The 22,240-nt window shown below is 49.1% G+C and overlaps 2 protein-coding genes and 1 pseudogene across 7 annotated transcripts; 1 reads left to right on the top strand and 2 right to left on the bottom strand.

The window, feature by feature from the left end:
• Window positions 1-1,174: 1,174 nt before the first annotated feature.
• Window positions 1,175-6,377, top strand: KLHDC8B (kelch domain containing 8B). Of its 3 annotated transcripts, none has more exons than XM_019416802.2 (6): window positions 1,180-1,647; window positions 2,601-3,109; window positions 4,183-4,347; window positions 4,701-4,925; window positions 5,024-5,125; window positions 5,517-6,377. In XM_019416802.2, the coding sequence occupies exons 2-6, from the start codon at window positions 2,734-2,736 to the stop codon at window positions 5,711-5,713; spliced, it is 1,065 nt and encodes a 354-aa protein (XP_019272347.1). In that variant the 5' UTR covers window positions 1,180-1,647; window positions 2,601-2,733; the 3' UTR covers window positions 5,714-6,377. The 3 variants fall into 3 exon arrangements, with proteins under 3 accessions (XP_019272348.1, XP_019272347.1, XP_019272346.1); XM_019416801.2 differs by lacking the exon at window positions 1,180-1,647 and adding an exon at window positions 1,688-2,116; XM_019416803.2 differs by lacking the exon at window positions 4,183-4,347 and having other exon boundaries at window positions 1,175-1,647.
• Window positions 6,378-7,109: 732 nt separating this feature from the next.
• CUNH3orf84 (chromosome unknown C3orf84 homolog) lies at window positions 7,110-21,419 on the bottom strand. 4 transcript variants are annotated; one of them, XM_019416806.2, is made up of 6 exons: window positions 21,125-21,419; window positions 18,219-18,254; window positions 14,828-14,941; window positions 13,895-13,926; window positions 7,892-7,948; window positions 7,110-7,519 (listed from the first exon to the last, which is right to left on the bottom strand). In XM_019416806.2, the coding sequence occupies exons 3-6, from the start codon at window positions 14,832-14,834 to the stop codon at window positions 7,112-7,114; spliced, it is 504 nt and encodes a 167-aa protein (XP_019272351.2). In that variant the 5' UTR covers window positions 14,835-14,941; window positions 18,219-18,254; window positions 21,125-21,419; the 3' UTR covers window positions 7,110-7,111. The 4 variants fall into 4 exon arrangements, with proteins under 4 accessions (XP_019272351.2, XP_019272350.2, XP_019272349.2 ...); XM_019416805.2 differs by lacking the exons at window positions 13,895-13,926; window positions 18,219-18,254; window positions 21,125-21,419 and adding an exon at window positions 16,927-17,051 and having other exon boundaries at window positions 7,110-7,498; XM_019416804.2 differs by lacking the exons at window positions 13,895-13,926; window positions 18,219-18,254; window positions 21,125-21,419 and adding an exon at window positions 16,927-17,051.
• Window positions 9,305-13,887, bottom strand: LOC109247798 (60S ribosomal protein L34-like; annotated as a pseudogene).
• Window positions 21,420-22,240: the final 821 nt, after the last annotated feature.

Raw genomic sequence — 22,240 nt, forward strand, 5'->3', positions numbered from 1 at the left:
CTGGAGGGACTTGGGGGTACTGGGATGTGTCTTAAAGTAGGAGGCTTTTAAGCGCTTAATTGCTGGAATGGAGAGGAGAAAGGGCCTGGAAAGGGAATAGTGGGAAATGTGAGCGTTCTGCAGGGCAGTGTGAACACCCCGTGGAGGAAGGTACAAGTGTGCTAAGTGAAGAGCAAGTGAAAGGCAGAGTGAAGTGAGAGGATGGAAGCCACCTAGTCAGGTTCTGAAACCTGCCTTGATACCACCATTTCCATGTAGTCCTTCCAACTCCAACTGCCAGCCTGTGAAAGGAGCTGGACTCTCTCTCTAGTCATGGAGAAGGCTCTGCCCACACTCAGGGCAGGCTTCAGAAGTTTGGCAAACCAAGGACTTAGTGCCTCCCCCCCCCCCCCCCCAAACAGCTCTCAACCCGTGACTGATGGAGATTTGAAAATGAATTCCTCAAGCAACCTTTGCTCTGGGAGAGAACCCAGCAAGATTTGGTCCCAGTTGCCAACAGTGGTAATTTGCTTGATGACACACCCTTTATTGGCTGCTTTCTCTTTCTGCCACTCCTCTGCTGGTGCTTCTTGGCCTCATCTCCCACATTAACTATATATACTGCTATCTTTATCTCCAGATGTGCTTCTGGGGAAAGTGAGACACACACTGTCCATGAAAGAGGGACAAGATAGTAGCAAGCACAGAAACCCACAGGATTTCTTCTGGGTGACCACCAACCTGCACGAATGGGCTCCCAGCTCACAGACTTAGCCAATACTCTGCATGCTCAGAAGATAGGCTGGGCCAGGGTCTGGGTCTGAAATAAATAGGCCTCTGTCATACCAACTTGCTATGAACAGTCACAAAATGTCTTGGGCCCCAGAGTAGCCCAGGCCTCAGGCCCTGGAGAGAGATCTGCCTGGCCTCTGATTCTTGAAGTTCATCCCTTACTCAGAACTACCCTCCCCACAAGAACTTTCCCCACCCAGGCCTGTGGAAGGGCCTGTCAAGCACTGAGGCCGGCACTGTGTGCTCCTCCATCCCCTGCTAGCCTCACTGTCCACCATAGGACTTAGCGCCCTGCTGTGTGCCTGGGGAAGTGCGACCCAGCCGCCGACCCCACCAAAGGCCCAGGCCACGCCCCAAACGTCCTCCAGGGGGCGCCGCCGCGAAGCCGGTCTTTGGGCTCTTTGAGCTTAGTGCTGGTGGGCGGGCGCCGGTCCCCCAAGCCTGCTGGTTCTGCTAGCCCGCCCTCCGCCCCTTCCCCCGCGGGTGCTCCCCAGGCTGGGTCCCACTCCGAACGATTCCCCACCACACACGTGTTGTGCTGCTCACTGCTGCTTCATTTCTCCTCCTGCCCGAGGTCGGACCCTAAATCCTGGACAGGCCCAGCGTCCACATGTCCATTTGTCTGTTTACCGGTTTGCGTGTGACTGTGGGTCGACGCGCCCTGCTCTGGCCACGGCAGGTGCAGGGTTAAGGCGGGGGGAGATTTTCCCCAGTCGGGAGGGGGGACGAGGGGCGGACCCGGTCCAGCCCCGCCCCGCGCCGAGCCGAGCCGGAGCCCCGCCGGAGCCCCGCGGAGGCTGGCCTCAGCCCCAGCCAGAGCCGGCACGGAGCCGGAACGGCGGACCCCGCGTCCCGGCGGCGCCGGAGCCCCGGCCGGTGAGTCCCGCAGGAGCCGCGCTCAGGGGAAGTTTGGGGCGCTGGGCGCAGAGCCCCAAGCGCGCTCGCCTGGACCCGCCCCCCGCCTCCCGCGAGCTGGAAGTTTGGGGCCAGGAGGCCATCACGCCAAGGGTCCCAGGAGCGTGGCCCCCACGGGAAAGGAAAGGCTGAGGAACTTGGGGATCTGCTGTGGAAGTCCAGCTGCTCATTCCTCCTGGAAACGCCCTGGACTATGGGAGTCTAGAGTCCTATGATCATGGGATCCCCAAATCAACCCCCCTCCCCTACTTCTGGACACCAAGGAGACTGGCCTCTGGGAACCTGGCGCGAACAACCCCCTGATAGTAGACCTGAAGGGGGAATGTGGGGCCCTGGCGTCCATCTCCTCCTCTCCTAGTCCCAAACGCCCTGATCTGGCCTTTTGCTGGTGGGAATGGATGATCTCTATGGAATGGCCCCCAAAAGGGTTGTAAGTATACCCTGGAGTCTGATCCCTGGCAGCATGTGGGAGACCCACTGGAAGCCAATAAGGGGAGGGTACAGTAGGACTCCATTCATGCAAAGCACCAGAATGAGGATTGTTGAAAGGAAGGGAAGGGGGCCAGGGTGGAGTGTCTTATCCTAGTCAACTTACCACCTGGACCTAGATTACTTACCTACCACCTAGACCTAGATTTGGCTGGGGCGGAGGTGTTAGGTGAAGGCAGGGGGTGGGAGGAGAATCCTTCATGCCCCATAGGAAGAGGGGAATTTGCCTGAGTATCTGGTAATCTGCCTTCTTTCCCACCCCAGAAGCACCTCAGCAGTGGTATGCTAGCCAACAGGGGTATGTCCTCCCCCATGCCTTCCCACCAGTGATTCTGGCCAGTCCTGCCCTTACCTACAGACTGCTCAACTGTACCCCGAGGGACTGGTCAATGGCCCTGACCCTTTGTTTTCCCTCTCTCCTCCAGGTGAAGGCAAGGTCCCTGGATTGGTCAGACACTCCCTGTAGTCCTGATAGAGTCAAGATGAGGCCGCATCATGCCCCTCAGTGAGGCCTACAGCCTGAGCAGATAGTATGGCCTACCACTGGAGGTGAACACCATGGCTACAGGAGGTGGCCGGGACTTTGCTTGGCAGGTGTTCCCACCCATGCCCACCTGCCGGGTGTATGGCACAGTGGCATACCAGGATGGGCACCTGCTAGTGTTGGGGGGCTGTGGCCGGGCTGGACTGCCCCTGGACACTGCTGAGACACTGGACATGGCCTCGCATACATGGCTCACACTGGCACCCCTGCCCACTGCCCGGGCTGGTGCGGCTGCTGTGGTGCTGGGCAAGCAGGTGCTAGTGGTGGGCGGTGTGGATGAGGGCCAGAGCCCTGTGGCTGCTGTGGAGGCCTTCCTGGCTGATGAGGGCCGCTGGGAGCGTCGGGCCACCCTCCCTCAGGCAGCCATGGGGGTTGCAACTGTGGAGAGAGGTGAGTGGCCTTAAGGAGGTCCCTGAGGTGCTCCAACACCCTCCATTCTTTCCTTGGTCCCTTACTCTTAGAGTTTGGAAAAAAGATGTAAATTTTGTCTGAGTACCCTGGACATAGATTTGATTCTTATAAAGACCCTCTCCTACCTAGCTCTGAGCTGAGCTAACAGCAGCCTTAACTGCCTTTTCCAGCTGTGAAGTGGGAGAACCAGCCCAGGCTGGCCCCCAGAATGATGGGAGGCACCAACCACCTCCCTGACCATTCCTCCTCTCTAAGACACAAGGAGGAGTAGTTCAATGACTCTCAGGGTTATAAATAGTCTGGGGGAGGGGGATGGGAACAGGGCCTTGGCTCAGAGCCCAGTAAGTGCTTAGATTCCCCCCACCTTCCTCCCATATACACACTTACCAGGGAGCCTGAGATGGGAAGGCCAAGCTAGCCTGGGGATAGTTGCCATGGAAGCCCTCAGCTGACTGATCCGGTTCCCCAAGGACCCCCAGACATGCTCCCAGCTGACCCTGAGGGTGTAACAGGGCAAGAACCTACTCTAAAAGGGCAGGATATAGAGGTGCTGGCAGGGCTCTTTGGCAGAAGGCTTGCAGCCAGCACCTCCATCCTACAAGCCTAAGCTCCTCTCCCAGCCCCCAGCTGATCTCCAGAGTTCCCTCCCCAGTCTGAGCTCTATGCTGAGCAGATCCCCAAATGCCCCTCCCCGACTTAAATCATCCTCCACCTTCCTTCCCCTAGGGAAGTCCCCACCTTGTGGCCTCCAGGTCTGACCACCGGTCCTGCTTAGATGCCAGATTTGGTTGCCATAGCATCTCCAGGGAGACAGAGATGGATTATAATTAGATCATCTGCCTCCTGCTCTTCACTTGGAGGGGCCCTGGCCAGAGCAGGAATCCTAGCTCTCCCAGCCCCCACTCTGGGAAGTAAGGAGGGTTTCTGCTGCTTGGGAGACGTACTACACAGAAGCGGGTCCCCACCCACCCCCAGACCTGACCAGTGCAGCTGTCAGGGTAGAGTGCCCTGGCCAGGCTGAGGTGCACTCTGAATCGCTCTTTTCTATGCAGATGGTATGGTGTATGCTCTGGGGGGAATGGGTCCTGACACGGCCCCCCAGGCCCAAGTTCGGGTGTATGAGCCCAGGCGGGACTGCTGGCTTTCACTACCCTCCATGCCCACACCCTGCTACGGGGCTTCCACCTTCCTGCACGGGAACAAGATCTATGTCCTGGGTAAGGGCCTGGGGGTGGGGGCAGGGGAAGGATGTGGGAAAGGGGCTCGAAGTGCAGAAGCACCTATCTTCATAAGTTGGCTGGGATCAGGCTTAGTCTGGGATGGCAGAACAAGAGAAGTTTTGGGTGAACCAGGCTTGCTTGGAGGCTCTGACCTCTGGTGGCCCTACTAAGGCTGGAAAACCAAACCCCAATGCCTAAGGATCTTCAGGGTGGGTGATTCATGCTCTGTTGTGCACACAGCTGGGTATGGGTAGCTAAGGTGGGCAGCAGTAAAAGCTTAGCAACCTGGTGAAGGAGGAGCCTGTCAGGACTCCTAGGCTCCTTCCAAGGTGCTCCAATTCCATTGGCAGGGGGCCGCCAGGGAAAGCTCCCAGTGACTGCTTTTGAGGCTTTTGATCTGGAGGCCTGTACCTGGACCCGGCACCCAAGCCTGCCCAGCCGCCGAGCCTTTGCCGGCTGTGCCATGGCAGAAGGCAACGTCTTTAGCCTGGGTGGCCTGCAGCAGCCTGGGCCCCACAATTTCTACTCCCGCCCACATTTTGTCAACACTGTGGAGATGTTCGACCTGGAACATGGTGAGCAGTGGCTGGCCTGGGCTGGCCTCCCACTTTCCGTGGGATGGAGGGGCACAGTGTGTGTTGGGGGACTTGATCTGACCTCCCCTTTCCTGCAGGGTCCTGGACCAAGCTGCCCCGCAGCCTGCGCATGAGGGATAAGAGGGCCGACTTTGTGGTTGGCTCCCTTGGAGGCCACATCATGGCCATTGGGGGCCTTGGTGAGTATCTGTGGGGCTAGGGATAGGAGGCGAGTCCAAGACAGGCGGGAGTAACCCCAAGCATGAGCACTCCCTCCTGCCCTTCTCCAGGTACTCCAGGGATCAGGGCTTTGTGAGCTTCCCTTTCCCAATCTGTGAGGCAGGCAGGGTGTGGTCTGCACGGCCTAACTCTTGGGGTGCCCCTCAGCACCTGACTGAGGGCTTTGTACCAGCAGAGGTTTAGGAGACAGAAACAGGTCAAGTGACCACTGAATGAATGGAAAAATAGAAATACGAAGAAATGAACAAATGATGAATGGGAGCGATGAGTAGCAAGGCCCTAGTAACCCAAGCAAAAGAGCTGGAGTCCTTGCAGTCTGTGCCATTTACAACTTCTGTCTCTTTCCTGCAGGAAACCAGCCATGCCCTCTGGGCTCCGTGGAGGGCTTCAGCCTTGCACGGCGGCGCTGGGAGGCCCTGCCTGCCATGCCCACAGCCCGCTGCTCCTGTTCTAGTCTGCAGGCTGGGCCCTGGCTGTTTGTCATTGGGGGTGTGGCCCAGGGTCCTAGCCAAGCTGTGGAGGCACTGTGTCTGCGTGATGGGGTCTGAATGCCTGATGCGACAGGTCCACTGGAGCAGCACAGTGCCAGAGACAAATGTCTGTGGCTCCTTTTGCTGCTGAAGAAGCTCACTGTGGCTCTGTGGGATGAGGGAGGCACAGGGGCAGGCAATTGAGACAAATGTCTCAAAGGGTGGGCGGGGGCTTTGTCTTTAGTGCAGGACATATATGCTTATACCCACTTTTATCCCCATTCATTCATGGACCACGCCTAGCTCCACACTTGCTCTGGAACTACTGGGCCCTCTGTCTAACTGGGAAGTGGGAGGCTGGGAGAGCTGGCCTCATGTCCCACAGGATTAGTGCCTACCTAGAGTTGGCCAGTCTCACCCCAATGGCTGTTCCTGAAAAATCCTATCTGCCAGCCTGCCTTGAAGGCCTCTGTGGCCCCAGGAGAGTTCAGAGAGGGCAGGGGACACAGAGGGGATGGAGGAGTGGATACAGGAACCTTTAGAGGACCGGAAGAATATAGGCTTTGGGCCCTTTACACTGTTGACTGTGTGATCTTGAGCAAGTCATTTCACCTCTCTGTGCCTCAGCATCCTCATCCGTAAATGGGGATCTCTGAAACCTTCCTGCCCTACCTACCTCACAGGGCTGTTGTGAGGACCCAGGAAGTTCAGACATGAAAGTAAAAGTGCTGCTAAAATCTGGTGTGTGGCCCTGGTGTGGACTCCTGTGTTGCCCCTGCAACCTTTGGCCCTCCTTCAGGGGTCTCAACTCTCCCAGGGATGAGGGTTCAGAGTAGCCTTTTGAATCTGGCCTCTGATGTCTTAGCCCCACCTAAGCCTCAGCTTCTCTTTTGGTGACATAGGATGACTGCTGTCTACCCCACCCCCACCCACCGCAACTGTCCTGGTGTTAGAGGATACTCACACGATAGTCAAAGAAAAGCTACAACAAAACACCCCAGGGTCAGGAAACTACAACAAAGCACCCCAGGGTCAGGATGACCTCAAGGTCCATGTCACCCAGCAGCTCCTTGTCTGCTCACCTCCATAGGGAGGGGTAGTCCAGCGTAGGCTGTGGCCAGGGCAGTCTCCCCCTGTCCCAGCTTAGGCATAACTATGTGGCCACCCACCAGACCCCTAGAGACATAATAGCCTCCTGGAGAAATCAAAGCTGCCATCCTTTGCCTCCTCCTCCAGTCTTTGCTGGATACAAGTAGGGGTCACTGACTCTGCTTTCCCTGCAGCCACACTGAGTGCAAGGTACTCCCAGAACTGACTTGCTTTGGCCATGGTACTTCCTATAGACTTTACCCCTTCTCACTTGGTGGCAGGGTTCCCAGGGCACATCCTCCCCTGCCCAGCATACAGGCGCCATGGACCTTACTGCTCTCCAGCTTCTAAGACCCCTTGGGCTGTAAGCACAGATAGGCCTCTGTGTTAGCCATCCTTGTTTAATGCTCTGGACCAGTTTAGACACTCAGAGACCCCAGCATGAAGGTAATGCTGCAGCAGCTTGGGTCTTGGGATCCCTGGGAGGTCAGGCAGTGTGTTGGTGACTGGCCCCACATTGTTGCTGCCACAATGGCTACCCTGGGATGGTTGGCAGAAGTTCTGCTGATAGGTGGTGCTGGTACGGGGAGGCTGGATCTGCACAAAGTGGACAAGGCGCTGGGGGAGGTCACTGAGTCCAGGGCCTGACCGGAAATTGGCCTGGTAGGAGGATTCAAGGGGCCGCTGCTGGCTCAACTCCAGCTCACAGGGTGCCCAGCGCAGGAAGGTGTGCCGCTGCCACAGGTGCTCCAGGTCTTTTCGCCTTCCGATTCCCTGCAGCAGGCAGTAGGGGCCCTCCTCAACGGTATGGGCCATTGGCCCACAGTCCTGGCACCACACACCTCCCTCCTTAGGTCCTCCTCAAGCCAAGACTGCTTGGTGATGCCTGGCTCCCCTGGCCCATACCCCAGCCTCTTTGGCCTGCTCCCCAGCCATGCCTTCCATTCCAGGGTGAAGCCTCTAGAAAGTCAGTGGGCCCCAGAATACTTGCACATTGTCAGGCAAGCTAGTGGCTGAAACCAAACCTCTGTTGGGGGAATGGGCTATTTTCCAGACAAGAGAGATTGTCAGGAGCCCTCCCTCCCCACAGTGTCTTATCCCCTCCACCCTACCTCAACTTCAACCTAGGCTGAGGGTCTGCCCACTCTCCTTCCTTTCTTCACTCACTTTGTCGAAAGAAGTACGGTTGTCATGCTTGGAGAAGAAGTGTTGCTGTGCTGGCTCCTTTAAAGACAGTGAGAAAGAAGGTGAATGGGGGGAAATGATGCCTACCTGCCCTTAAGATGTTATCTCAGGACCCATAATGGAGGGAAGATGCCAGGAGCTACTACCCCTAAACTGCTAAACTTGCCAAAATCCTGAAAGGGCAGTTACAAATTAAAGCACCGCCTTACTCCTAGGACATCTCATGCTGGCATTTGCCTCCAAAGCAAAAGTCTCTAGGGCTGCTGATTGAGGATGGGGCTGAGGCATCTTCTAAGACACACTGCCATCAGGAGGGCAGTGGTTCAAGGTTCGTGTCAGACCCTTTATCTCTAGATTGCCCAGGACCAGGACCAGAGGCTTCCTTTCTGTCCACATTTAATCCCTCATCAGCAACCCAAACTCTTGGCCCTGAGTAAGTACCACCTGAAAACTGTCAATTCTCTCTCTAGCTTGAGCTCTCTCCTGAATTCTAGACTCAATAGCCAACAGCCTATTTCATAGCCCCTTGTAAATGTCTTCCAGGTATCTCCAAACACATGACTGAGCTCTGGATCATTCCCCAACCCCCCCTGCCCAGAGCCTCCCCCAGCTCAGGCCATGGCAGCTAGGTCCTACCAAACACCTTGAAGTCCCCTTGATTCTTTTCTTTCATACCCTACATCCAGTGTGTCAAGAAATCCTGTTGATCATTCCTTCAATATGAACCTAGGATTGGACCATTCCTCAGCAAGTTCACTGCTTTCTCTCATCCAAGGGCCACCTCCTTCTCTTGCTTGAATTATTGAAAGAGCTTCCTACCTGGTGTCCCTGCTTCCGAGCTTTTCCCTCCAGTCTGTTGTCCTCTTAATAGGCAGAATAATTCTTATGATACATAGATCAGATCACCTTCCTTGTTTGCTGAAAACCCATGACAGTTCCTCATGTTTGTAAAAGACAAAGTCTTCACAGTGGTCCATGAGACCCACACTATATTGATCCCTCCATTACCTGCAACTCGCACTGGCATCTTTACTGCTCCTCAAACACACCAGCTATTCCCACCTTGGGCCTTTGCACCACCTGTGCTTTCTGTCTGGGACTCTTCCTGCAACTGGCCATAGGACTCCCTCTCACTTCCTTCTTGGGAGGGCTTCTTCAAGCACTACACCAGCAGTGCCATCATGCCAACTCTGCATTTTTCACTTTCTGGAATACTATGTGACTACATAGTATGATGTTGCTTACCAGCTAATACTCCTGACTAGAACATAAGCTCATTGTCTGTTTTGCTCACATCTGTAACTCCAACTGTAACTAGAACATAAGTTATTGTCTGTTTTGCTCACATCTGTAACTCCAAAACTGAGCATAGTGCCTGGCACTGGGCCTAATATGTGTTTGCTGTTTAAATCATGAACAGGGACAGAAGGTCCCTGGGGCATTTGCCTTGGCCCAGCTGGGAGCCAGAGAACCATGCCCTATCCCCAGGCAGAGAAAGACCACCTCCCAAACCCCCAGACCTCAATAGAAATCTCTCCCAAGACCATCAACCTTGACTTTGTGCCTGGTCTCTGCCCCCAGAGTCCCCAGTCTCTAGTCAGTCATCCAGCTTCTCCTGCTGTAGACTTGAATGAAGTGTCTGATCTGATGAATTCAGGCTTTCCTGGGTTGGGGTATGAGCAGTGGCTGACAGCAGGTTCCTAGAGTAAAGGCTGGGGCTAGATCCATCCCAGATCCCTGAACCAGATTCTTCAGGGTGGAGCCTGTGGTGTGTGTCTTTAACAAGCTCCTCTATGGGAGATCCTGCCTTAGACACCTGGTGCCGGTTTTCCAGGTAGATTGAAAACTCCATGAAGGTGGGAAGCCAGCCAGCCTTATCTTCCATTCCTCATAAAGCAAGCTGACACGACAGAGATTAAAAACCCACGACCCTTTTAGAAAAAAACATAGGAAAAAATCTTCAGAATCTAGAACTAGGGAAAGAGTTCTTAGACTTGACACCAAAAGCAAGAGCAATAAAAGAAAAAAATTGACAAATTGGACCTCATCAAAAAAATTTTTCAAGTTTTGCTCTGTGAAAGTTTACATAAAGAGGATGAAAAGACAAGCTACAGACTGGGAGAAAATATTTGCAAACCAAATATCCAATGAAGGAATAATACCTAGAATATATAGAGAATTCTCATAATTCAACAGTAAAAGAACAATCCAATTATGGGAATGCAAGCTGGTGCAGCCACTCCGGAAAACAGTATGGAGGTTCCTCAAAATACTAAAAATAGAACTACCCTACGACCACTACTAGGTATTTACCCACGGGATACAGGTGTGCTGTTTCGAAGGGACACATGCATCCCCATGTTTATAGCAGCACTATCAACAATAGCCAAAGTATGGAAAGAGCCCAAATGTCCATCGATGGATGAATGGATAAAGAAGATGTGGTATATATATACAATGGAGTATTACTCGGCAATCAAGAAGAATGAAATCTTGCCATTTGCAACAACGTGGATGGAACTGGAGGGTATTACGCTAAGTGAAATTAGTCAGTCAGAGAAAGACAAAAATCATATGACTTCACTCATATGAGGATGTTAAGAGACAAAATAGATGAACATAAGGGAAGGGAAGGGAAACAAAAATAATATAAAAACAGGGAGGGGGACAAAACAGAAGAGACTCATAAATATGGAGAACAAACAGAAGGTTAAAGGAGGGGTTGTGGGAGGGAGGATGGGCTAAATGGGTAAGGGGCACTAAGGAATCTACTCCTGAAATCATTGTTGCACTATATGCTAACTAATTTGGATGTAAATTTAAAAAAATAAAAAGTAAAATTAAAAAAAAATTCAATTAGAAAATGGGCAAACAACATGAAGACATTTCACCAAAGAGGATATACAGATGGCAAATAACACAGGAAAAGATGTTCACCATCATTAAACGTTAGGGAAATGCAAATTAAAATCACAATGAGATATCATGACATATTAATCAGGATGACTAAAATAAAACATAGAGACAACACCAAATATTGGGGAGAATGCAGAGAAACTAGATCATTAATACATTGCTGGTGGGGATGTAAAGTGGTACAGTCATTCACTCTAGAAAACAGTTCAGCAGTTTCTTTTAAAAACTAACATACAACTACCATGTGACCCAGCAATTGCATTCCTGGACATTTATTCTAAAGAAATGAAAATTTATGTTCCCCCCAAAACCTGTACACAAATGTTCATAGCAGCTTTTTTTTTATAAGAGTCAAAAACTAGAATCAGCCCAGATATCTTCTAATAGGTGAATCGTTACACAAAGTGGTATATACGTACCATAGAATACTACTCAGTAGTGAAGAGGAATGAACCATGAACAACTTAGATGAATCTCTAGGAAATTATGCTGAGAAAGAAAAACCAATGTCCAAAGGTTTCATGCTGTATCATTTTATTTATATGATCTTTTTTAAGGTTTATTTATTTTGAGAGAGACAGAGATAGCGTGAGTGGGGGAGGGGCAGAGAGACACGGGGAGAGAATCCATGGAGCCCGATGCAGGGGCTCAAATTCACGAAACTATAAGATCATGACCTGAGCTGAAACCAAGAGTTGGACACTTGACCGACTGAGCCACTCAGGTGCCCCTATATAACATTTTGAAGTGACAAAATTTTAGGGAGAAGAGAGTGGTGGTTGCTAGCGATAAGAGACAGAAGAAGGGTGGAGGAGCAGGAGGCTGGTGGGTGTGGTCACAAAAGGCCAGAAGCAGGGATACTTGTGAGGTTGGCCAGTATCTTAACTATGGTGGTGGATACACAAATCTACATAGGTGATAAAATTTTTTAGATCTTAATATACACACAGAAATGAGAATAAGTAAAACTGGAAATCTGAGATAGGTGGATTGCATTAATGAAAATGTCCTGGTTGTGTTATTATACTATAGTTTTGCAAAATGTTATCATTGGGGGAAACTGGGAAAAATGTAGAATGGATTTCTATTATTTCTCATAACAGCTTATGAATTTATAATTGTTTCAATAAAAATTTCAATAAAAAAAAAAAAACCCTGGGAATCTGCAGCAAGCACCAATTGATCCCCAAATTTCTTTTGCATCTCTATCCTCAGCTGAAGAATTGTACACAGCCCTGGAATGTGGATGCCTCTGTTTTTGGAGGCAGCCCTGACTATGAAAACTCACTATATATATTTTTTTGTCTTTTGATTTTTAAAAAAATTACTCAAAAAAGTTTCATTAAAAAAATTAGCTTTCTGACTGTGCTTGTGCCTTCAACACTTTAACAGCGTTTTTCTGCTCCTCAATAAGGAAAGCACACTTGATCTGGTCATGGACACACTTAGCATATGTGAAGTACCACTCTCCTGACATGGTTTTCTGTTTTAGACAACCTCATAAGAACTTTAGGTCTCACGGCACAAACTTCTTGAAGTCAGCCTGCTCATGTGCCACATGCAGATTTGGGGGCTTTTCCAATCTTGTTGGTATAAAAGTACACAATTCTATTACCATGGATTCAGGACAGCTTAGTTTTGTTAGAGACTGTATTGTAGGATGGCCTATGATGGTATGCCAAACTTTGGATCATTCTGAATGCCTCTAGACACCATCCCCAGAAAAGCAAAACTCACTATTCTTACAGTGGCAGGATAATCTAGTGACTCCCACTGACTTAAGTTTTGTTCTCACAATAGTGAGAGCCTGGTGAGAAGTGTGGTCATTTCCTTCCACCCAGGCAGTTCTGAGTATTCCTGTACCTGGAGAGAATTTCACCTGCTTCTTTGCTTCTAAACCATCTAATGCTCCTTTTCCATTGAGGTAGTAAAGCCTATAGTCTCTGAGCAGGTGCAGCTTGGGCTGGGGTTCCAGCTGAAGAGGCCTTGGAGGAGAAGTAGATTTCTTGGGAGGGGGCAGTATTTGTGTATGGGAAGGCTAAGGGACCTTGTGGAGGCTGGGCATTTTGCAGTCAGTAGGGTGCTGAGTGAGGAGCCCCTGTAACAGACTGAGGCATGGCAGGGGTTGCACCGCCAATGAAAGACCTACTCCAAATCATGGGTCCCTGGGACTCTTGTCTGATCTTAAGAACAAACAGAACCAGGATTACATGTCCCAAGAGTTAGGTAGGTGAAAGCTACCAATAAATTAATCTCATCTAGAAGATACAAAGAAGAAAAGAGAAATTTCTTGCGTCTAAATGACATGAACAAAATTTCTACCTGCTCCAAACTAAAGAAAAGTGGTGTCACATCTTAGAAAGGTTTTCAACAATAGCTATAATCAGCTGGCTGAAATCTGGTATCTCTCAACTAATAGGAAAATAAAATGTGCACCTTCCCCAAGCAGTCCCACTAATTAGAAGAGCTTTAGACCCAGAAAGAGCCACTATACTTGGCATTTATACAATCTGAGCCCAAGATACATAGATCATGCTGTTTGGAGCCAGTGGTAACGCTAGTAAATGATTTGTGTAGCAAGTCTTCAATTAAAATATGCCCCAAAACATGTTCCCTACTTCTTTCCTGGGGACCAGATTGAGAGGATGTTCCAGTTTTTAGGATTACAACTGCCACTGGGCTACTACAAAAACCTAGCCAGAAGTCCCCGGTTTGCCTCTATCCCTGCATTACCCCGGTTCCATTACTCTCAAGGGGAGGTGGACCCAGATGAGCAGTCTGGAGCTGCATTTGGGCCTGGCTCACTCAGTAGGCATTGCCAGCCAGTGCTTCCAACTGAGAATCCTAAGGAGATTCAGGCTCCATAGCATGGCAGCCTCCAGGACCCTGTTCTTGGCCTGGGAAAGCAAGTGCTGGAGAATTCAGATGGCAGATCAAGTAGGATCTGTCTAGAAGCTGGGAAGCAAGAAGCTGTAGTGGGCAGAGCATGTTCCACACACTCCTCCAGGTCCCTTTCCAAGGTCTTCCCACTGCTGTTGCCCACAGGGATGATCTGAGTGCATTCCTCACCAGGCTGCCTTCCCTCTGGCCACTGGAAAGCCCTGGGAGGAGATAGAGAGAAGAAAGGAGGAGGTGTTTCTTCTCTTAACTCCCTCCCAGGCTAGCCCTTGCCTGTCTGTGTCTCTCCACCCAAGATCATGACTCCTCTCAGTGTGGTTCTCTCCACACCACCCTCTCTTTCTGGGTTCTAGGAGCCATACCTTCCCCTTGTCCCTTTGGGTCCAAAGGTACTGACCACCTGGTTGTTACCAACTTGTGATACCACCTTTACCTGAGGCTCTTACATCTATTCCTTTGCATGTACATTCTGCTGAGTTCTCCTGCATTGAGTGAGCTTTTTACTGTTGGGACCCCCAACTGATGCTCAGTGCCCTCTCCTTGTCTCCAGGCCTAGAAGCAGTGGAGGGTCTGGGCTCTGCATCTCTCTCCTGTTCTCTGGAAGCCTTTTCCAGCCACCTCTGCCATCACTCCTTTCTGGTCCTCGTTGGCTACACATGTCACTTTATATGCTTCTTCCCTCACCAGAGAAGGCCTCCTGGGGCCCCCAGACTATAAGGCTGACTGTGTGTTTGACCATGGGCTTTTATGACATCAAAGAATCTAGGCTTGAGAGCAGTTGTTGGCAAAACTCAAGGCTTACATTATGGATTCTGGAAGCTCTCTTTCCATGGCCACTTACCCAACCTGGGCCCTGACTCTCCCTACATCTAGAAAGAACATTGAGCAAGACTATCTAGCCTGGTACTGGCTCTTCTCCACCCTGTCTGTAAGGGGAAGACCCGCCACTTCAGGGAAGAGGAGCCAGGCCTCATGCATTTCTTGGGGATAGGCTGGCATAAGATGTCAGTCCAGCTGTGGTAGGTCTAGGGATGATGCTCTTGGGGTCTGAGACAAGTAGAAACTGGCCCAGCCACCCCAGCTTTCCCCAGGGCTACCTTGTACCTGACATCGCCGCAGGAACACTGCTGGAGGCTGGGGCTTGGCTGCAAGACGGTATTCTTGAGCACTGTCACTCTTGAATTGGCCTCTGTAGTGCCCATAAAAGCCAGTGTTGTGCTATAACAAGGCAAGTATGAGGGTGAATGCTTCACAAATCCTTACCCTGAGTCTCAGACCTCAGGGTCTCCCGGCTAGAAGCCTCTCTTGGGAGCTACTGACAGAATAAAAAGAATCTGAGAACAAGAGACACCCGTCTGCCATCCATCATTAGAACAGTTGGCTTTAGCTGTGCTGGCTCACCTGGGAGGGCTAAGTGTGTGCAGGGAAAGGCTACTTTTTTTTTTTTTTTCTTTCCCTTCTTTCCTTTCTTCCATTTTTCTTCACTATCTTTCCCTTGAGGCCCTAATATAAGCTGGGGAGACAGCAGTGAAAGGACTGAAAGATCCTGGCCCTTGTGAATCTTCCTTCTAGTGGAGGAGTCAGACACAGCAAATAGGGTCAGGGAAGAAATAACCTGATGACTAGGATCAATAGTGATAGAGAACAGGGATAGCCCCTCATGACATTGAGGGTGGGACCTGAACGTGAGAAGGAGTCAGCTGTATGAGGAACAGCAGAAGAATATTCTATGGGATGGGAACTGAAAGAGTAAAAGGACTGGAGGTCAGAAAAAGAGAGATATGTTAGAATAAACAAGAGGCTTTATGACTAAAGGATTGTGAGCAAACAAGTGAGGTAAGGTCAAGGAAACACTGGTTTAAAAATATGCATTCTCGGGCCACCTGCATTTTTTGGGTTGCCTGGGTGGCTCAGTAGGTTAGGCATTCGACTTCAGCCCAGGTCATGATCTTGTGGTTCATGGGTTCAAGTCCCTCATTGAGTTCTGTGCTGACAGCTCAGAGCCCGGGGCCTACTTTGGATTCTATGTTTCCTTCTTTCTCTGTCCCTCCCCCATGCATGCTCTTTCTCAAAAATAAATAAACATTAAAAAAATTTTTTTTAATAAAAGAAAAAAGAATATGGATTCTCTTCTAAGAACAAAGGGAGACTTTTCAGCAGGGGAGGGGCTCAAACAGGTTCTGAGCTGAGGTGATTCAAAGCACTGAGCAAAGTTTTGAGAACAGGCCACTGTCCAGTGATATGATCTTTCTCTGGGGATTGAATGGATCCACCTTGGGCATCCATTGACAAAGTCATGAATACCTGTTTGCCACATACCCTGATGTTCTGGGGCAAGAAGGGCGCCCTCTGAAACTGGGACACCTAAGCAAGGGATAAACTTTTCAAAATAAGTACTTCACTAACAGTGATACCTTCTGGAGAGAATTTCAGAGACAGGGACTGGCAAAAGACAGAAATGAGCATTTATCAGGGGTCTAAGAAGGAGCCATACTGTGTTGATGTCATTAGGTGGACACCCTATGGACAATAAGCATGTCTAGCCAGGGAACTCCTAGAGCCCAACTCTTTGTCCTGAGAGCTCCCTGGAGAGGATAGTTGTGGTTGGTCCTCCATGATCATAGCCCTGAGCAGAAAGAAGCTCTCCCAAGTTTGTCCTCTGGCCATTACTGTGGGTTCTTATACATGACTAAGAGGCCCTTTATCTTTTCATCCCACTGAGGGCTCAGGTTGCCCAACTTGTCTGTCCATCTTTCTACAGTCTGTTGGACGCTGCTTGCTCAATCTTCAGTTTAATTCAATAGTATTTACTGGGCCTTTACTGCATTCCAGGCATGGGATATACACATGGAAAAAAACAGTCTTTGCCTGCAAGATGTTCCCAGTATAGAGAACAGTCAAATTTCAGAAGTATGGGAGGACCAAGCAAAGGACTGGGAATAAATGGGGTGGCTATTAGACTAGGAGGTTCAGCTGGTTAGCATCAGACCAGGACACATGGAAAAGGACATGGCATTGTAAAGACTAGGTAGGCTACAGGGGTGACCTCAGAATGGCAGAGGGGGAGTGGGAAGTTCAAGGTCCTTCATGAGCCTGTGTGCTCAATGAAACCTGTCTTGCTAAATTTATTCTCATGATTCATTCAAATTTCAGGTACTACCCTAGAGCCAAGGGGCAGGATTAATTGTAAAATGCACTCTTACCCAGGATCCTACTAAAGCACTTTGCATCTTTCCAGGAAGGAAGCAGAAAAGGCAAACTTTCCTCTTGTCTTTTTGAGGCTATGCCTGAGGAAAGAGAATCTCAGAGGTCAACCTCTTGTTGCTTAGTGACAAAGAGAGGTTGTGACTGCACAATGCTGCTGGTTGTTGAGGCAGTGCCCAGTCTGCTACCCCTTTGTGCTTCCTGCTTGGTTTTACTTCTTTACTTCTTTATGAGAGAAATATGCCCCTCATCATTAACATTCTGGGAGAGTCCTTACATATAGAAACATAGTCCACAGTGGAGTGTGATGAATTCAGTCAATGAAATATCAAAGAATATTTTAGAGGTGAATCTTGCATTTTAGAATTGTGCAACCATACTGCCAGGGACATAAATTTAGAAAGCATTCCGTGGACTCAGAAGAAATGTTAAAAGGGTTTATGGCTCTTAGGATAAAAGTGCTGCTTCAGAATAAGGCTCTGTAAACTTTTCTCTCAGGAGTCTATGATGCCTGAGAACACTGGGGCAGGTGACTGTTACCACGGCCCCAGTGAAGAAAGAGAGCATAATAGAGCAGCAAAAGAAGGAGCATGAAAATATTTGACATTGTGGTTCCATTCCAAGCTACTCTTTGGCAGATTATTGTCTCTTTCTCATTTGTAACACAGGGACATGAAGAGTTCAGCCCTTTCACTCACCAAAAGAAGAGGCAATCAGCCTCTAAAAATGTACCAATAAAAAGCAGGGGTGCCTGGGTGGCTCAGTCGGTTAAGTGTCTGACTCTTGCTTTCAGCTCAGGTCATGACCTTAAGGGTCAGGATCTCATAGTCAAGATCGAGCCCCATGTTGGGATCCATGCTAAGTGTGAAGCCTGCTTGGGATTTTCTCTCTCTCTCTCCACCCCTTCCCTGCTCGTGTGTGCTCTCTTTCTCCCGATAAACAAACTTTTTACTTTAATTTTTTTAATGTTTATTTATATTTAAAGGAAAGAGAGACAGAGCATGAGCAGGGAGGGACAGAGAGAGAGGGAGACAAAGAATCTGAAGCAGGCTCCAGGCTCCAAGCTGTCAGCACAGAGCCCAATGAGGGGCTCAAACTCATGAACCGTGAGATCATGACCTGAGCCAAAGTCAGATGCCCAATCGACTCAGCCACCCAGGCACCCCAAATAAACATTTAAAAAAAAGAGTTTAGCAGGAGGAAACATTTAGACCCAGCTGGTATCACTGGTGTAAGCCCTACTAGCCAGAAAGCCCACCCTACTATAGTTACCCTTAAGATCCCTTCTCACATGTATTCACAGGTACAGAAATGTTCATTGCAGCATCTGCATAGGGAAAGAAAAAAAACTGTAAGCAGTCTGAATGTTTTACCAACAGGGCTATAAGAAAGATACTTGAATCCACAAAGATATGTCTTAAAAACGGTGAGTCAAAAAGTCAAATTGTAGAAATATGCACAAATTATACCATTTATAAAATGATTCAATCATGTAAAACAATGTTATGTATTGCTTATGGATACAAACATATGAACTAAAAGTATAAAACATGCATAGAAATGATAAGCATCAAATTCAGGATAGAAGATAGATGAGATCATGGCTTGAGCTGAAGTCAGACACTTAACCAACTGAGCCACCCAGGTGCCCCTAATATATGTACACATACATATATATATATATATATTTTTTTTAATTTTTTAATGTTTTTATTTACTTTTGGGAGAGAGAGCAGCATGAGCAGGGCAGGGGCAGCGAGAGGGAGACACAGAATCTGAAGCAGACTCCAGATTGCAAGCTGTCAGCACAGAGCCCGACGTGGGGCTTGAACTCAAGAACCATGAGATCATGACCTGAGCCGAAGTCAGACGCTTAACCGATTGAGCCACCTGGGCGCTCCTATATGTATATTTTAAATAGGCTTTTAGAGCAATTTTAGGTTCACAGCAAAATTGAGTGGAAGAGATTTCTCATATACCTCCTGCCCCACACATGCATAACCTTTCCTATTATCAATATCTCCCACCAGAATAGCACGCTTGTAATTGCTGAACTTAAATAGACATGTCATTATCCCCCAAAGTCCATAGTTCACTCTTGGAGTTGTATATTCTATGGGTTTGGACAAATGTATACTGCCAATTACACGAATGCAATTACACGTATGCACCATTATAGTATCATACAGAATAGTTTCACTGTCCTAAAAACTCTCTGTGCTCCACCTCCCAACTCCCTAACCCATGGTAACCACTGATCCTTTTACGGTCTCCATAATTTTGCCCTTTCCACAATGTCAAATGGTTGGAATCTTTTTGATATATATTCACTTAGGAAGATATATTTAAGTTTCCTCTATGTCTTTGCCTAGCATGATAGCTCATTTCTTTTTAGTGCTTAATAATATCCCATTGTCTGAATGTACCACAGTTTATTTATTCATTCACTTACTGAAAATGATATCTTGCTTGCTTTTAAGGTTTTGCAATTATGTAATAAAGCTGCTATAAATATCCATGTGCAGGTTTTTGTGTGGACATAAGTTTTCAAGTCCTTTGGGTAAATACCAAAGAGCATGATTTGCTAGATCATATAACAAGACTATGTTTAGTTTTGTAAGAAACTGACAATCTTCCAAGGTGGTTGTACTATTTAGCATTTCCATTAGTGGTGAGAGTTCCTGTTGCTCCATATCCTCACCTGCATTTTGTGTTTGTTCTGGATTTTGGCCATTCTAACAGGTGTGTAGTACTAGCTCATTTTTTTAAAGTTTATTTATTTTCAGAGAGAGAACACAAGCAGGGGAAGGGCAGAGAGAAAGAGAGAATCCCACGCAGGCTCCACAATGCCAGCATGAAGCCTGATGTGGGGCTAAAACTCATGAATCATAAGATTATGGCCTGAGCTGAAATCAAGAGTTGGGAAATCAAGAGTCTAGTCACTTAACTGACTGAGCCAACCAGGCGCCCCTCATTATTGTTTTAATGTGCACTTTCCTAGTGATATATAATATTGAGCATCTTTTCATATGCTTATTTGCCATCCATATATCTTTTTTTTTTTTTTTTTTTTTTGGTGCATTATGTTAGATTTTTAGCCCATTTTAAAATCGGGTTGTATTCTTATTGTTGAGTTTTAAGGATTCTTTATATATTTTGGATAACAGTCCTTTATCAGATACCTTGAATCCACACACTTAGTTATAATCAGGTTTTTGCCCCTACTACAACGATTAAAACTGCTTCTGTCAAGGTCACCCATAATTAATTCTTACTTTTCATTTTCCTTGACCCATCAGGAGCATTTGACATTGATGAAGTAGGCAGTTAGTTAGACGTGATAGGTGCAGAATGTGCACTCTCACTTCAACCTCTGCCCCAAAGTGACTCCCTAGGTTCATTATAATATATTTACATTGTGGGTTTCACACCCCCAACCCCATGGGCAAGATGGCCAAGACAATTCCAGCAAGAACCTTGTAGGGCCAAAAATTCCCCCTCCCAACCAGTAGGAGTCCTCCCTTCTCAGTCAGAGTTGGCCCTAGCTATGACCCATAAACTATGCAAACATAAAAAGAAAAGACACCCATCTTAAAGACAGTTGCCATCTCTGGGCCTGCCCACTTTCCCATCTTAATAAACCTAATAAACTGCTTTGTGCTTGCTACCTTCCTCTGGCTGTCTTTATTCCAGTGGGGATCCTCATGTAAATCTTTCCTGGGGAATCCAAGAACCAGCCTTCCAATCAAACCTCCATTCTCCCACCTAACAAAATAGCTGGTCTCCTCCTCCTCTTTGAAGGATGGTCCAGGAGGCTTCCACAGCACCTCACTCTCCTGGTGTCCCTCCCCTGTCCCTGACCACACCTACTTTGGGTCCTTTACTGCTTTGTCCTTATCTAGGCCTCTAAAGTGTGTGTCCTGGGGCTCAATCAACACAATGTTTTCCATCCATGCAACTTTATTGGTGAACTCTCTATTTCACGACTTTAAAGGCCATCTATAACCATTAGAGGCAGAGTTACATAGACCCCCTCCGCCCAACACCCTTTGCCCCTGTCCACTCTGCCCTCAGGCTGCCCCAGTCAGTACCTAGCAGGCAAGGTACCTTGGACTATTTCTTTCCCCAACAGGCCAGGCCCCCAGTTCTGTGTTCCCTTTTGACCACAGCTCCTCTCTTCCCAGCGGCTCCCCTTACCCAGCTCTTGTTAGGACCACTTGGGCCCTAGCCATGTCCTAGCCGCTGGGCACACAGTCCTCTCCGCATGCAGCAGGGTGTGTGTCAGGTAACTCCTGAGCAGTCTGCCTTGCTGAGGCGATGCTGGGTGGGGTGTGGGTGGCAGCTGGGTGTGAATGTGGAGACACGCAGGTACCTCTTGAGAGGTACACGTGGGACAGGTAAGGCATGCAGCAGTACTCGCCGCGAGGTAGACCGCCTGGCCTGGCCAATGAAAGTGCTGGTGAAACCGGCACGCCGGTTAAAACCTTTAACGCGATGCGGCAGAGGGGGCGGGCCCAGAAGGCAGGACTTAATCCTCATTGGTCAGATAGGGCCTTGGGGGCGGGACCACGCATGCTCAGGCAACTTCAGTGGGACTAAGTAGCCTTGAGGTAAGATCAGAGACGCCCCAGGTGGGGCGCGAGCTGTCCCTCAGAGGTGGAGGCGCGCGGGGCGGGGGGGGGGGGGGGGGGGGGGGGGGGTTGGCCTGGAAGGGCAGGGAGGGGGAGGGGGTGAAGGTGGAGAGGTCCGGGAGCCATACGGGGGCCTTGAGTACAGGTTCGAGATTTCTGGCGACGTCGAGGAGTTTCTCGGGACGCCGGGTTGTCCAACTTGATCCTTGTCCTGGAATTCCTAGCCATTCATTCTTTCTCTGTGATGGAAGACCTCTCTGGCTCTTCAAGGAGACTTTCTGTGCTCACCTTTGGAGTTGTTTTCGTCAGATTCCCGGGTGTCCACAGCCTCTCATCCCGAGTCTGGGATTAGGAGACGCAAGAAAGAGAATCGGCCCAGAAAGCGTGAACAGGAACCCGGGAAACTGGGATTTGCCTTATAATTATGCAGTATCCCTTGGAGGCCTCTGGAAAGGACATCTGAATGATTTAGTCTGGGAGCCCATAGCGTGTCTCCTAATTGAAAAGAGACTGAAGATGAGAGTGGACGGTCGTATGAGGTTTAGGAGGGCCTGGTCGAGGCCCAAGGGGCACAAAGTCTGAGAGAGAGAACTGTTTTTTTCTGTGACCGAGTGGAGGAGCCAGAAGAGCACGTGGAGGACCTCACACTGTGGCCTCAGGAGTCTCAGTGTTGAAGATGGGG

This window comes from Panthera pardus, unplaced genomic scaffold (genome assembly GCF_024362965.1).
Source record: "Panthera pardus isolate Hobbes unplaced genomic scaffold, ASM2436296v1 HiC_scaffold_8, whole genome shotgun sequence".
Taxonomy (NCBI): Eukaryota; Metazoa; Chordata; class Mammalia; order Carnivora; family Felidae; genus Panthera; species Panthera pardus.

Coding starts and splice junctions, on each gene's coding strand:
- KLHDC8B (XM_019416802.2), top strand. CDS start 2,734: ATGGCTACAGGAGGTGGCCGGGACTTTGCTTGGCAGGTGTTCCCACCC. Junction 4,348..4,700: donor GAACAAGATCTATGTCCTGG/GTAAGGGCCTGG, acceptor TTCCATTGGCAG/GGGGCCGCCAGGGAAAGCTC. Junction 5,126..5,516: donor CATGGCCATTGGGGGCCTTG/GTGAGTATCTGT, acceptor TCTTTCCTGCAG/GAAACCAGCCATGCCCTCTG.
- CUNH3orf84 (XM_019416804.2), bottom strand. CDS start 16,953: ATGCAAAGTGCTTTAGTAGGATCCTGG. Junction 14,942..16,926: donor GTGCTTTAGTAGGATCCTGG/GTAAGAGTGCAT, acceptor GCCTTGTTATAG/CACAACACTGGCTTTTATGG. Junction 7,520..7,891: donor ACCGTACTTCTTTCGACAAA/GTGAGTGAAGAA, acceptor ACCGTTGAGGAG/GGCCCCTACTGCCTGCTGCA.